This window comes from Oncorhynchus mykiss, chromosome 26 (genome assembly GCF_057628025.1).
Source record: "Oncorhynchus mykiss isolate SJ-2025 chromosome 26, ASM5762802v1, whole genome shotgun sequence".
Classification (NCBI taxonomy): Eukaryota; Metazoa; Chordata; class Actinopteri; order Salmoniformes; family Salmonidae; genus Oncorhynchus; species Oncorhynchus mykiss.
The window spans coordinates 17072303-17088115 of record NC_143047.1 but is presented as its reverse complement, the minus strand read 5'-3'; the positions used below and the strand labels follow the sequence as shown (position 1 = coordinate 17088115).

The 15813-nt window shown below is 40.6% G+C and overlaps 1 protein-coding gene across 1 annotated transcript in view; it reads right to left on the bottom strand.

Annotated features, from left to right (window-relative positions):
* Positions 1 to 13660: 13660 nt before the first annotated feature.
* Positions 13661 to 15813, bottom strand: part of LOC110506485 (polypeptide N-acetylgalactosaminyltransferase 18) — an 84436-nt gene continuing 82283 nt past the window's right edge. Inside the window, exon 11 of the mRNA XM_021586128.3 lies at positions 13661 to 14374. Coding sequence (XP_021441803.2) covers positions 14228 to 14374 — 147 coding nt within the window. The 3' untranslated portion in view covers positions 13661 to 14227. The remainder of the gene's footprint in view (positions 14375 to 15813) is intronic.

The following is a 15813-nucleotide window of genomic DNA, read 5'->3' as shown; positions in this document are numbered from 1 at the left end:
ATGTCAAGTTATGTTTCACTAGGTTTTATATATTGCAAGATTAAGGGTATATTGTGCAACTTTCATAAGGTCTGGATGCCTTTAATGGAATACTGTATGACAAAAAGAGTCTGCATTGAAAACATGCTCACATCTGGGGAGATTTTTTTATTTTTTATTTTTTATTTCACCTTTATTTAACCAGGTAGGCTAGTTGAGAACAAGTTCTCATTTGCAACTGCGACCTGGCCAAGATAAAGCATAGCAGTGTGAACAGACAACACAGAGTTACACGTGGAGCTTGTGCTGCAGGTGGGTGTTGCCATCGTGACCAGTGAACTGAGATAAGGCGGAGCTTTACCTAGCATGGACTTGTAGATGACCTGGAGCCAGTGGGACTGGCGACGAATATGTAGCGAGGGCCAGCCGACTAGAGCATACAGGTCGCAGGGGTGGGTGGTATAAGGTGCTTTAGTTACAAAACGGATGGCACTGTGATAAACTGCATCCAGTTTGCTGAGTAGAGTGTTGGAAGCTATTTTGTAGATGACATCGCCGAAGTCGAGGATCGGTAGGATAGTCAGTTTTACTAGGGTAAGTTTGGCGGCGTGAGTGAAGGAGGCTTTGTTGCGGAATAGAAAGCCGACTCTAGATTGGATTTTAGATTGGAGATGTTTGATATGAGTCTGGAAGGAGAGTTTACAGTCTAGCCAGACACCTAGGTATTTATAGATGTCCACATATTCTAGGTCGGAACCATCCAGGGTGGTGATGCTAGTCTGGCGTGCGGGTGCTGGCAGCGAACGGTTGAAAAGCATGCATTTGGTTTTACTAGCGTTTAAGAGCAGTTGGAGGCCACGGAAGGAGTGTTGTATGGCATTGAAGCTTGTTTGGAGGTTAGATAGCACAGTGTCCAAGGAAGGGCCGGAAGTATACAGAATGGTGTCATCTGCGTAGAGGTGGATCAGGGAATCGCCCGCAGCAAGAGCAACATCATTGATATATACAGAGAAAAGAGTCGGCCCGAGAATTGAACCCTGTGGCACCCCCATAGAGACTGCCAGAGGACCAGGCAGCATGCCCTCCGATTTGACACACTGAACTCTGTCTGCAAAGTAGTTGGTGAACCAGGCAAGGCAGTCATCAGAAAAACCGAGATACCTACAGTATTTAGGCAATCCATAGCTGCTGGGCTCCTCAGTCCTCGCCATGGGGGCCTGTCATATCGGTGGTTGTCACTCTGGCCTTGGCCAAACACACCTGAAACCATAATGAATGTTTCACTTAGATCATAAAGCTGAGTGAGGTGTGTTGGGTTGGGGCACTGCAGGGTGGTGACCACTAGGGTGCAGGACGGAGCGATCCAGCTATAGTGTGTTCAAGTAAAATAAGCTCTACATGTACAGTACTATTAGGTCTATGGTATGAATTACAGTGCCCTCAGTAATTATTGGGACAGTGAAGTATTGAAATCAAAGAATGACTATGACGTTAAAGTGCAGACTGTCAGCTTTCTTTTGAGGGTATTTTCATTCATATTGGGTGAACCGTTTAGAAATTACAGCTCTTTTTGTACATATTCCCCCCATTTTAGGGGAGCAACAGTATTAAGACACATTCACTTATATGTGCATTAAAGAAGTAAAAAGTAAAGTATTTGGTCCGACATTCATAGCACGCAATGGCTACATCAAGCTTGTGACTCTACACGTGTTGGATGCATTTACTGTTTATTTTGTTTGTGTTTCAGATTATTTTGTGCCCAATAGAAATTAATGGTAAATAATGTATTGTGTCATTTTGGAGTCACTTTTATTGTAAATAAGAATATAATGTGTCTATAAACACTTCTACATTAATGTGGATGCTACCATGATTACGGACAATCCTGAAAGAATCGTTAATAATGATGAGTGAGAAAGTTAGAGTCGCACAAATATCATACCCCAAAGACATGATAACCTCTCATGATTACAACTGCAGGGGGGTGGAGGAGGAGGGGGGGTTGATATTTGTGTGTTTAAAACGTTCTCACTCATCATTATTCACGATTCATTCAGGATTATCATCCACATTCTTGTAGAAGTGTTGAAAATAACACCAAAAGGGTCATATTAAATTGTGTAGAAATGCAGGAAACCCCCAGACTCTCTGACAGGATATGTCCCCCCCCACTTCTAAAACCAAAGTTGCGCCCCTGGTTGCCAATAATGTTTTTCATTGAACGGGAATTGTTTGCTTCACAGTGAGACATTCACAAGAAGCTGCTATTCAGCATTGTACTGAGCCTCACAACAACTATAAAAGTCAATCAGAGCAGTTGCAACACAAAGAAAACACTCCTGTGGCCACATGCCCACTGTTATCACTGCAACCCCTCTATTGACCACTATCTCTGTCCTGTCAGAGAGCTTTCATCCTCCTGCGAACTCTACCCAGCCATGCTCCTCTCCCTCGTTATCTGACTGCCACGGAGGTGTGACTATCACGGATGACTGATTGTCTTTTGGGGGCGAGTTGTCCTTCAGTCCCATAGCAGCATCTAATCTTGTCCTTGTCCCTTGCTAAACTGCACTAGCAGTCAAGTGCATGAATACTTTTATTACAAAATATTGTTTACGATAGGCTGATCCACAGCTATAATTAACTGTATTTCTGGGTAAAATCAAACTCTCTCACCTTTCCTACTGTCTCATCAAGGACAAGGTCACTTTTATATTGTGATAGCTACTGACATGTACTTGTACTTGGAATCAGAATGCTACTCTCCCCTCCAACTGTATATGGGCTTTCTATGTCAAAACAAGGTACATTTTGCATATAGGGGAAGATGCTCTATGTTCCATGCCTTTATTGGTGGGCTTACAAGTTGTTACTTTTTAACATCTGATTCCATTGAGGAAAACATATAGGCTTCTTTATGGAAGATTATATGCATAAACAGAATGCAAATTATTTAGTATCCCATCTAAGTAGGTACCTGAACAATCAGAGCAATGGTTGCCAAGGGACCATAGACAGCTGCCCAGCATAGTAGGCACCCAGAAGGCTAAGCTTGATTGGTGCATCTAAACACTGGCTATCCTTTTTCTGTGTTAGAGAGTTACATTGTATTTCAAATCAATATATTGGTTTTAGATCATTAAAAGGGTGGATTGTTTCTCTTAGCTCTTGCCGATTATACAGTGATGTGCTCCCAGCCACTTTACTGATGAACACTTAAAGTACAGTACTTTGTAGTGTTTTTTTTGTTAGTTTATTATAATCTCTCAAAGACAGATTCTCGTGGACAGATGAAACGGTGATAATCTGTCATGGCTCACGTTGAATTAAACTGGTACAGTGATGTTCAAGCCTGGGTGTGGATGATAAATGTTTCCCACTAAATTCCATAGCCACAAAGTCAAAATTGGCTATATCATAAAAATTCATGAAAACAAACATGTCCTTTTTGACCATGATACATACGGTGAAATTAGTGGAAGGGAGGGGTTTGGCCGGGAGTTTCCGTTTGTGAGGGAGGAGACTACGCTTCCTTCCTTAGCACAAAGGTAATCACAATTGTTAATGGCATTCCCTCCAGAAGTAAAACAGGAAATGACAAACTTTTGCGAGAGAATATTAGGTTTATTCCAATTCTGCTCTCATGTTTATCTTTTCATTAACATGTTTCTCCCCCTGTTGCCTGAGTAATAAAGTGATCCCAATATTCCCTCATCTCACAAAGCTGGGGTAACATAGACATCAGTAGCTTAATCCAATTATAATGAAGAATACACAGACTGTGTAATGGAAAATGAGTAAAAATAATAATCTAGTGGATAACTCCTGCATTTAGTGTCCATCAGTTGACATTTCTGGGATGCATTACAATGAAAATGGAATAAAGTCATTTCTGGGTAGATCAAATATGTTAATTCATATTCCCAATTAGATGTGGAAAACATTTAAGATTTTACCTAATTCCTTATCTAATGAAGTCAATTACAAATCTGCACCCTCCGATTCGGGTACCTTACTCACAGTCAGAGACATCCACAACACTTTAAACACGTATCCAGTTTGGTGAAGTACTATGTAAGAGAAACAAAGCTTGAAGACAATTTAACACTCCTCTTTCCTCTGGTTCAATTTGCTTTGCCCAGCTCCTATTGATTTTGTTTCCTCGAGATTGAGACTGATGGGCACTAAGGTTACATTTAAATGAGATGTGGAAAGTTTTGTGTACTCATTCCCTGGGTGGCTTGTCTCTCACTTTCTTCTGGGCTCTGTGCAGTCACTGTATAATTCATTTTGCTCAGTGTGTTTGCCTTTAGGAAACAATTTACTGCGGCTTAGGCTTTTCTCTCCAACAAATGAGTGACTTTAAATATATTGTTTCAGATACTATTTTGAGTGACTCCAGGATAATTTAAAAAAGATGCATTGCAGTAGGGAACAAATGTTTTAAGCAAATGTGAATTGAACAGGAAGCAAATAATGACAAAACTCATGCTGTTAAACTGAGGAAGAGAGGAGGAGGGATGAATAAAACGTTATAATACACTTTAGTCTAGCCTAATATTTGATACTCTGTGCACTTAGTGATACTGTATGTATGTACCTAACTCTACAACAACAACAAAAACTGAGATGTGTCTGTTACCTTGATTATTACTCAACTCAAAACATTCCAAAACTCACCACCATTTATCGCATATTAGAGTTCATTCAAGTACAACAAACAGATTGTTTGACAGAATAAGACATTTTCAGACGTGGTGTTATGCTGTTGGAGTGGTGTGTCACTGAGCTGTCATCCCCCTGGCAGTGGCCTAATTCTCTGGGTGCTCCATTCCTGTAGACAGACAGGCGGTGTAGCAGGCAGACGCAGAGGGACCACCGTGTCTGCCTGCCTCTTCAAACAGCCACTTCTCTCACACACACACACACACACACACACACACACACACACACACACACACACACACACACACACACACACACACACACAGAGTGTTTGTCAAGGCTGGCGATGCCTGTCACAATATCTATCTCACAATACTACAACAGGCAAAGAAATAATCCTGGCCCATCCAAACGAGCTCTCTCATGAGATGTGGCAAGGACACAATGTGCAGCTCAATGCAGGCTCAGTGATCAATATGTTTGATAAACTGCTGGGTAAAATCAAAGCCCATGCTGTCACTATGACCACCACTCTGAATGACCTCACAGCACTTGGCCTTGCACTTCATCCTTCCCTGGCTGGCAGTCCTTCTGGTCATTCCACAGTCCAAACTCCAAGGGCTTCCATTACTGTGTCTTAGTGCTGATATGAGCACATCATCCCAAATGAATTACAGTAATGACTTCTTCTTTTCTCCCCTCTCTCTCTCTGTGTCACCCAGAGAGACACATTCTTTGTCTCTCTGGGTAAAGTGCTGGCATGGATCAATATTTTGTACTTGCATATTGGTGTGTGTGTGTGTGTGTGTGTGTGTGTGTGTGTGTGTGTGTGTGTGTGTGTGTGTGTGTGTGTGTGTGTGTGTGTGTGTGTGTGACCTTGCCCACTGTTGTGCAGTAGCAAACACCCTCCTCTGCTTACAGTTTTCTCCTGACAGATATCATTAGCATATCAAACTATCTCAGCATCAGTCGCATCCCTTGTTCCGGCCAAGGAAACAACATCAGAGCTGCTCACTGTTAATGCCTCTGTGTTTCATGCTACTCAGGTCAAATGGTCTCAGTGAGGAAGGAGGAGTGAGAGGCATATTAAATCTATGCCAAGTGTTTGTATGGTTTTGACCTAGAGGCTTCTCCTATTTGACTCTATTCTTCTACCCAACACTAAAATGATCGGCATGTCTGTAAATGAATGTTTAGAGAGTGCCATTTCTGTTTTCTTTAACATTGTCAAACCATAACTCCTTTTCATAATCAATACAATTGCATTGTTAACCCCGAGTACAGCAATGTACAGTCGTATATATATACAATATACACTGTATACTGTATGTTTTGTTCAGCGGAGGTAATAAAACACAATCTCACACACTGAAATCTCAATAGCTATTATATTCTATAATCTAATTGTATTTATGGGTAACAATGGGCAACACATAGTTTAAGACCTGAACCTTCTTTTGTCATATCAAAAGCTATCATCTTCTGGCTTGTGGGCAATTTGCTCCCTGGGAAACTGCTAATCTGAAACAATGTGTCAGAGGGCAGGTTTGTCTGCAGGCAGCCTAATCAGTTCTGCAGCCAGGTTGCATTAGCGGGATGAGGATGATAAAACCTGCACCGCGGAGAGTAATACTGCAGCATCTATGAGGCATGGAGCTTGTTATCACACATAGTTCTATCAGCATATTAATACAAAGGTAACGCTCCGTCCTCCATGCCACAGTTTCCCCTATTGTGTTTTGGATCGCAGCCATCAGACAATCATCGAAAGTCAGGAGAAGCGACGAATGAAAGAGAACCTGGGGTGATCACACTTGAAATTACCCATATAGACACTACCTCATAACACACACCTCCTGGCTCCTACTGAGGCATCTGTCTCTGTGGAATTGTTCATATTGTTTGACAATACAAACCACAATATGAATGTGATTAATGCTGTGGTGAGATTTGGTCCTTGTCTAGTATACACAGTGAGCATGATTACTCAGGTTGCAATATCTGTCCAAGATTAAACCTAAATCAAATCATATCATACATACAGTACACAGGCAGCCAATTTCTATTGTAGGCTAAGTTTCTAACCTCTGTTTAAATCTTTTGGCTCCGGGTCATGTCAGCCTTAGAAGGCCAGCCTAGTAGGAGGCATCATTTAGTGTTGCCTTCTGTTTGTATCTGTTCATCCCATATCACTGTTATGTGATCCCTACTTGACACAAGCATGGGGATGTGCTGACAAATGTATTCCTGACCTATCCAATTAAAGCAAATCTTAGCTCAGCTGTATGAAAACACTGCCTCAGTGATTGAGCTGACCTGCCCCCCTATCTACTCCCACCACTATGAAAACTGTCAGTCTTCTTATGGGGGGTTAGACCTCCCCTGTACTCTGAATGTATAAACGAATGGATTTCTTCGAAGTTGCAGTGTATGGCTTTCAGTTATCATCTATCCATGATAAAGGCCTGTTTTTCTTTCCCTCGTAAATTGCAGGTTGATGTTTACTTTCATGAGTCTTGTCCTGGAACTGAGAAATGACTCAGACATTTACAAATCATTGTGCAAACTAGGACTCTAAACCGTATTGCCAGGAAGCACATTATGAGTTTCAATGCCATAAGCAATGTATTTTATGAAGCTGATAATTGAGTCACAAGGCCTTTCAGAAGTATTGATGGGTTTGCAACTGCAATATACAGAGGATTAGGGCTTATTGTATTGTGTGCACAGCCGAGAGAAGTTCACCACCAGGTGGTCATAAAATGGGTCTTTATCCCTGCAAAGTAAATACCATTGAAATATTGAACTCCAACTTGAAAGGTGCCGTTTGCCTAAGAGGTAATCTATGATTAATTTTGAATTTTGGGTCAGTGTATTTGAGATCAAACATTTCAGTACAGCAACAAAGTCTAAAATATTCCTTCACACTAATTTCAATTGATATTTGGTTGTGTTGAGAGGTTTTCTGAGCTGTGTGCATGTCTATTTATTTCAATAAAGATCCACTCACTCTTTATATTGCCTCCCAGGATAGTCTCTCCAAGTGATGAGCTCATACTGAACAGAGAAACGCTGACTCTTTTAAAGATTCTCTCTCCTCTCAGTATGTAACGAATTCAGTTTCCAGACTTGCTCCAAATCTGTCTGCTTCATGACGCCAAGATACCTGGGTAATTTACAGCTTGATTTATTCACACAGAGCTTAACACAAGGTGTGGTTATATACAAGAGAAAAGTAATTTCACAACAGTCCATAGGAGGGTTTGGTGCAATTGGAGGACTGGTACAGTAACTATAGAAATGTATACAGTAAGACTTGGCAAAAGAACAAATGCAAAATGCACTGGTATAAAAAGACAAGCCAACCTTTATTTAGAGGATTGGAACTCTTTATTCAAACACCATTCCATTGGGCAATGGCACAATCCGTCACTGCAGGCGCCGTCAAACAGCAAAATGGTTGTTAGGCAGTAATTGAGGTGTACAGACATACTGTCTGTGTATTCCTTGTGTAAATGTACACTGTCATCCAACCTTACTGCTGTAATCCATAAGCATAAATAAAGTGTGGCACAGGAAATTAGCCTTATCACTTATCGGGGCTCCCTCTGCCTCTGTGATGATCCAGCAGTCTGACAAATACAGAAAGCCGTAATATTCAGCCTCATTGCTCTGTTTGGAGCAGAGAAACTGACACTGGCTGCTTCAACAACTTGCTGTATCATTCTTCTGATCATGACAGACAATCTGACATTTGCTTTGGAGGAGCTTTGAAGTTGCACTAGTGGATGTCCAATCGAAACGAGCACTGTCAAAACAGTGAGGAAATGGGAAAGGACTAGAAAAATACTTCAGAGTAGTTCATGGATGAGTTGCAAGGCTTCAATTCACTTCAGATATGGTTTGTGTCTGGTCTGAGATGTGCAAGGGGTGCCTAACCTCAAACAAGCTGATAGTACTGCATGCTATTGTGGTTGTCTTTTTAATAATTGTGAACCTCCGGAAAGCTATCCATCAGCGCATAGCACACAGCACGCCTCGTGAATGCTCTTTTACTATCTCCATGTCCCTTTTGTACCACACACAGACCATAGTCTATGCAGATATAAGATGTTTGTCAGTCAGTTGCTGTGCATAGCTCAAGGCATTCAAGCATAATATTAAAAGGTCAGATATTAATCCTGTATCAGCAGGAAATATGGATTTGTTGAGTTTGTATGTTCACCTCTGGTGTGACGGCTTGGGATCTGAAAATAGGTGACTTAAATTAAGCAACGTTACTATGGCAACATGCAGTGGTTGAAAAAGTACCCAATTGTCATACCTGAGTAAAAGTAAAGATACCTTCATAGAAAGTTACTCAAGTAAAAGTGAGTCACCCAGTAAAATATTACTTGAGTAAAAGTCTAAAAGTACTTGGTTTTAAATATACTTAAGTATCAAAAGTAAATGCAATTGCAAAAATATACTTAAGTACCAAATATAGGGCCTCCCAGGTGGCGTAGTGGTTAAGGGCGCTGTACTGCAGCGCCAGCTGTGCCACCAGAGACTCTGGGTTCGTGCCCAGGCTCTGTCGTAACCGGCCGCGAACGGGAGGTCTGTGGGGCGACGCACAATTGGCATATCTTTGTACGGGTTAGGGAGGGTTTAGCCGGTAGGGATATCCTTGTCTCATCGCACCAGCAACCCATAGACGGGCCGGGCGCAGTGCGCGCTAACCAAGGTTGCCAGGTGCACGGTGTTTCCTCCGACACATTGGTGCGGCTGGCTTCCGGGTTGGATGCGCGCTGTGTTAAGAAGCAGTGCGGCTTGGTTGGGTTGTGTATCGGAGGATGCATGACTTTCAACCTTCGTCTCTCCCGAGCCCATACTGGAGTTGTAGCGATGAGACAAGATAGTAGCTACTAACAATTGGATACCAAGAAAAGGGGGTAACAATAAAATTAAATTAAAAAAAAGAAAAAGGATCAAATGTAGAAGTACAAGTACAAATAATTTCAAATTCCTTAAATTAAGCAAACCATTTTCTTGTTTTAAAACTGTACAAGGGCACACTCCAACACTCACACATTATCTACAAAAGATGCATTTGTGTTTAGTGAGTCCACTAGACCATAGGCAGTAGGGAATATCACGTGTTCTCTTGATAAGTGCGTGAATTAGACAATTTTCCTGTCCAGCTAAGCATTCAAAATGTAACGAGTACTTTGGGTTGTCAGGGAAAATGTATGGAGTAAAAAGTATATTTTCTTTAGGACTGTAGTGAAGTAAAAGTAGTCAAAAATATAAATAGCAAAGTAAAGTTCAGATACCCCCAAAAACTACTTAAGTAAAAATATTTTAAAGTACTACTTAAGTACTTTACACCACTGGCAACATGAAACATCCTCGAAGAGATGGTATGGGTAAAATGCACTTTAGATTTGGAAAATAACTAACAGGGACATTTCACTATGTGTTGGATGTAGGGTCACACTAAACCAGAGTAAAGCTATTTGACTATAAATCTGTCTCTTTTACAGCTCAGTAAGCTTATGATATATATGCGAAATAGAGATGACAAAGGACTTTACTTTGAGCAGGATTTAATTGAATTTTCAATTGAAAGTTGGCCCCCCATTACCAGCCCCAGTTCTCGTATCCCCTGGGCCCTCCTGTGGTGGTTCTTCTACTTCACTTAGCCACCTGTACCTTACCTGCAGGATCCACAACTGATAAACTCTCTCCTCCAGTGAGTCCTGTGGGACATTTATTATTTCTCAATTCAGACAAGGCTCCGACTCCTTCCATATGCTACCCAAACCTTTTCTGATTCCCCCATAGTGGGCTTGTTTTGTGCCAAGAATATATCTCTCTCAGTCTGTTTTATTGCGGCTGTGTCAGGGGCAGCAGTAACTGCGAGTGTGCATGATTATCGAGGTGCACTCTCTCATTGCCTTTCTCCCAAGAGGCAGAAACCTGAATTATAAATGTGGGTAAGGGTAATGGGACTGTCTCACGCACACAGACCAAGGACACCACTGCTTTATTGGGTTAGGAATTCTAGATTTCTCAGAAAGCTCTGGTTTTCAGATGAACTAAAAAACAAGGAGCGATGCCATTCATAGAATCATCAAACCCGCATTTTGAGATATTGGAAGAATTTTTCAGTGTTCAAAGCAAGATGGTTATTACTCAGTGACGTATCCAGGAATGCAACCAGTATCTTTATGTAAAGTTTGTACGATATCTGTACGATAACAATACCATTTCTCATATGATGCACGTGTTTTTTTGTCATCTTAGAAACACTGTTACTGGGATTGATTGAACAGGTCCATGTTATTGTCATGTAATAAATCACACTTCCATTTATTTGGCTTTAATTCATGAAATGGTATGTAAATCCTAATGCTTTTACTGTGAGTATGAAGAGGCCATTTCAAAGCAGGTGCTATCTCATCATTATGGTCATCTGAAAGGTTTTAATCATTCATGATTAACATTATGCAAAAAAGCCACCTACTGTATGCGTTAACAAGAAGAGCTCCAGTGTCATAAATAACTCAATGTCACGCTGAGATTTAAAGATTTGAATATCTCACTTGGTGAAATCTGTTTGAAGAGTTCACTGTATGTGGTTCCGCATTAGTTTATGAATTTAGAGCAATACAACTACAATACAACTACTGTGACAAGATTATGGTATTCCAGATATGAGAACATTTGTGCATATCAACTCCCAACCTTTGGGAAATCAATTCCGTTTTGAATTTGAGAATGCACAAAAATATTTTCCGGATTTAAATCTGTTAGCGAAGGAAGTGGGTTTGCATGTACACTACCGTTCGAACGTTTGGGGCCACATAGAAATGTCCTTGTTTTTGAAAGAAAAGCACATTTTTTGTCCATTAAAATATCAAATTGATCAGAAATACAGTGTAGACATTGTTAATGTTGTAAATGACTATTGCAGCTGGAAACGGCAGATTTTTTTATGGAATATCTACATAGGCGTACAGAGGCCCATTATCAGCAACAATCACTCCTGTGTTCCAATCGACGTTGTGTTAGCGAATCCAAGTTTATCATTTTAAAAGGCTAATTGATCATTAGAAAACACTTTTGCTATTATGTTAGCACAGCTGAAAACTGTTGGTCTGATTAAAGAAACAATAAAATTGGTCTTTAGACTAGTTGAGTATCTAGAGCATCAGCATTTGTGGGCTCAAAATAGCCAGAAACAAATAACTTTATTCTGAAACTCGTCAGTCTATTCTTCTTCTGAGAAATGAAGGCTATTCCATGCGAGAAATTGACAAGAAACTGAAGATCTCATACAACGCTATGTACTACTCCCTTCACAGCGCAAACTGTCTCTAACCAGAAGCAGTACCCGCAAAACACCAGTCTCAACATCAACAGTTAGGAGGCAACTCCGGGATGCTAGCCTTCTAGGCAGAGTTCCTCTGTCCAGTGTCTGTGTTCTTTTGCCCATCTTAATCTTTTATTTTTATTGGCCAGTCTGAGATATGGCTTTTTTCTTTGCAACTCTGCCTAGGCCAGCATCCCGAAGGTTGCCTCTTCACTGTTGACGTTGAGACTGGTATTTTGTGGGTACTACTTAATGAAGCTGCCAGTTGAGGACTTGTGAGGCGTCTGTTTCTCAAACTAGACACTAATGTACTTGTCCTCTTGCTCAGTTGCGCATCGGGGCCTCCCACTCCTCTTTCTATTCTGGTTAGAGCCAGCGTTGTACGAGATCTTCAGTTTCTTGGCAATTTATCTTCATGGAATAGCCTTCATTTCTCAGAACAAGAATAGATTGACGAGTTTCAGAAGAGAGTTCTTTGTTTCTGGCCATTTTGAGCCTGGAATCAAAACCACAAATGATGATGCTCCAGATACTTAACCAGTCTAAAGAAGGACAGTTTTATTGTTTATTTAATCAGCACAACCGTTTTCAGCTGTGCTAACAGAATTGCAAAAGGCTTTTTCTAATGATCAATTAGCCTTTTAAAATTATAAACTTGGATTAGCTAACACAACGTGCTATTGGAACACAGGAGTGATGGTTGCTGATAATGGGCCTCTGTACACCTATGTAGATATTCCATAAAAAAATCTTTAAAAAATCTGTTGTTTCCAGCTACAATAGTCATTTACAACATTAACAATGTCTGCACTGTATTCTTGATCAATCTGATGTTATTTTTATGGACAAAAAAAAAAAGAGCTTTTCTTAAATAGAAATAAGGACATTTCTAAGTGACCCCAAACTTTTGAACAGTAGTGTATATTGGCATGACTCCCCTGGCCCAGCATGCATGTGGATGCTAACGAGGACTGGCATGTTGAAAACCGAATGCGCCACTCCTCTCCTCCCCTGGTACACACAACAGTCAGAAGAGAAAGGCTTCGACAGAAACAAGCCCTGATTCTAGACTGCTGTCTGCTTCTGTGAGAAACTGATTAGATGCCAGTTCTCAAATGTTCTCCCTGTGCTTATGTGTGTGCTCGCAAAATGTTGTTACATTACTGTACAAAACCATAAAAAAATGACACATGTAGGATATTCATTTGAAAATAATCCTGCAGCAACAGAAAATGTGAATAGTTAAGTGGATTATTTTTCGTTAGGCCAAATCAAGTCTGACATTTTAGAGAGGCAATTACACACTTCAGAAGCTTTTTTAAACCTTGAATACACTACAAGTTCCTGTTGTGCAGGAAAATTCTCAGCAACAAAAGAGTGATCAAATTAAGATCCTACATCTGTATGTGATCATTAATATAATTTGTGTAATCAGCTACCATTAAATAGTGAACATAAATGATTAACTTCTGTATGTTGAGAGAGCTGTAACCTTAAAGGCATGAGCTTTAGGGGAAAAACACACATTCATTTTGATAACATGACATTTGCCTTGTGTCACATGGGACCATACGCACATATGGGACAGCTGGTGGCTGTTTACATGGAAAGGGCACACTCAATATTGTACCATTGGAAAAAAAACCACAGTACCACACATTCATGTAGTATCAGTTCTTTTACTGGCATATATTATAAATATTTTGAATATTTACACTTAGAAAATAGTATATTATTTTCATATATATATATTCCAACATGTTGGCATTTCCCCAAAACTGTACAGCTTAATCGCATAATAAACTTATCCTACAAACCTGAGACACTAGAAGAAAAGAAAACAGCAGAGAACTTTTTGAAATGCTTGCTACACGGTAGCAGTTATGTACCAAGTACAACAATGAACATATAGAACCCAGTACAACCTTCAAGTCAACAGAAAACCAACTACACTCTTCACAAAATATGTTTCATAACGTTGTAGTATCTCATAATGAACAATATCAACCATCTATGGCTGATCCATAGGCAAAAGAAAATGTTTAACATTTATCATGTGATGTCAACTGGTGAACAAAAGACATCATGGTGCTCCAATGACTGTCATTAACCATACACCATTCTCCTTTATCCACAACAGAAAATCCAGAGGAGTAACAGAGTAAGCACCCCATCCAGTCCAGTGTGCTCCAGTATATTTGACCAGTGTTCTCTCAGAGGGGCTCATCATAGGGCACTGCCAGGCAGTGTGTTGGTGATGGACCATTTCTGTCCAGTGCATTTTTGAAGGACAAGCTGGTACCCGAACTCGTTGTCATTGCTGGCCACCAGCTCAAGGCATCTCTTCGATTTCCTGTTCTGAACGGAACCTCCCTGAAAGGAAAAACGGGTAGATCAAATTACAGTGGGATGCTGTCGCATCATTGGTGTGCATGTCGTTGATTGCTGTGTCACCTTAACCCCACAGTGCTATGAATTAATGGATGGGGTTGATGTGTATAGCTTAACAAGCACCCGCAGCTCTGTTTTGTACTGATTTCCCTTCGGCACCAGCACTGGGGCCTTCCCAGATAGCATCAGCATGCTCATGAAGCAAGAACAACACTATCTACCATTATACTCAGTAGCACTCTCAGTAGGAATGCCACGATTATGTGATAACAGAAGAAGATAACATTAGATGGGAAGAAAACATTTTTCACACGTCACCTGAGAAAACAACCCTCACACTTACAGGAAGAAACTCAATCTTTGTCACCTAAGGAATCGTGTGCTTCGAAGTGTCTCTCCATCTCATCTCTCTTTCCCATTTGTTAGAGTGGAGAGTCTCTCACATGTACGTGGAGGCCTTAAAGCTTTGTGTTGGACTCAACTGTTGGGACCAGTGTGATGGGAGTCACTGCACAGATCAGATAAGCTCACTATCTCTAACTTCAGGGCCTGGGATCAGAGAATCTCCCCTGTCACCTCTCAGTCAGGAGAACGAAGACTCAAGCTGGAAAGGCAACCGTTTTAAAATGGCCTTTAATTTTGGATCAAGACTAGATGCTCTATGGGAAATAGGAATGAGAGATGAGATGGAGAGACACTTCGAAGCACACGATTCCTTAGGTGACAAAGATTGAGTTTCTTCCTGTAAGTGTGAGGGTTGTTTTCTCAGGTGACACGTGAAAAATGTTTTCTTCTCATCTTTAAAGAAAGAGGCCAAGGGCATGTTAAGGTTCAGAAATTCAGACCAATACACATCATTAAGATTTGCACTAACCAATTGACAATTAACATAGCTTTTTATGCGGGATTCATCCTTATGTGGAGTCAACAACCACCTGTAAGCAATCTCGTTGTCAACTTGTCATCAATGTTTTGTTGCACATTCAGCATACGGATGATTTGGTCAGGTTAATTAGAAAGTGAATGAATCAAAATGACAAGGAGTCTAGTCGATGTCACTCTGATTCAGGGTATGATAAGTTTTCATTAGAATAGAATAGAATACTGTCTGTTTAGTTAAGAGTGCTTGTCAGGTCTTGCATGCCTAAAAGCTATGGAATGAAACAATTATCTGCTTGAGTGCATTCTGTAAAATACATGGGGGACGGATACAGTTTACATATTCACTAATAGTCTTTCATCAGTAATCAACATCTCCACGTGTAGTAATGGCTGTCAGATGTAGCATGAAATATAACATGGTGGATTCCATATGTTCAACCAAATGAAAGAACCATTAGCCATTAGATACACCTCATTGGCCACATGGTACATATAGCCTGGAAGGAGTCCCAGGAAAACAACATTACCTGCAAATAAGA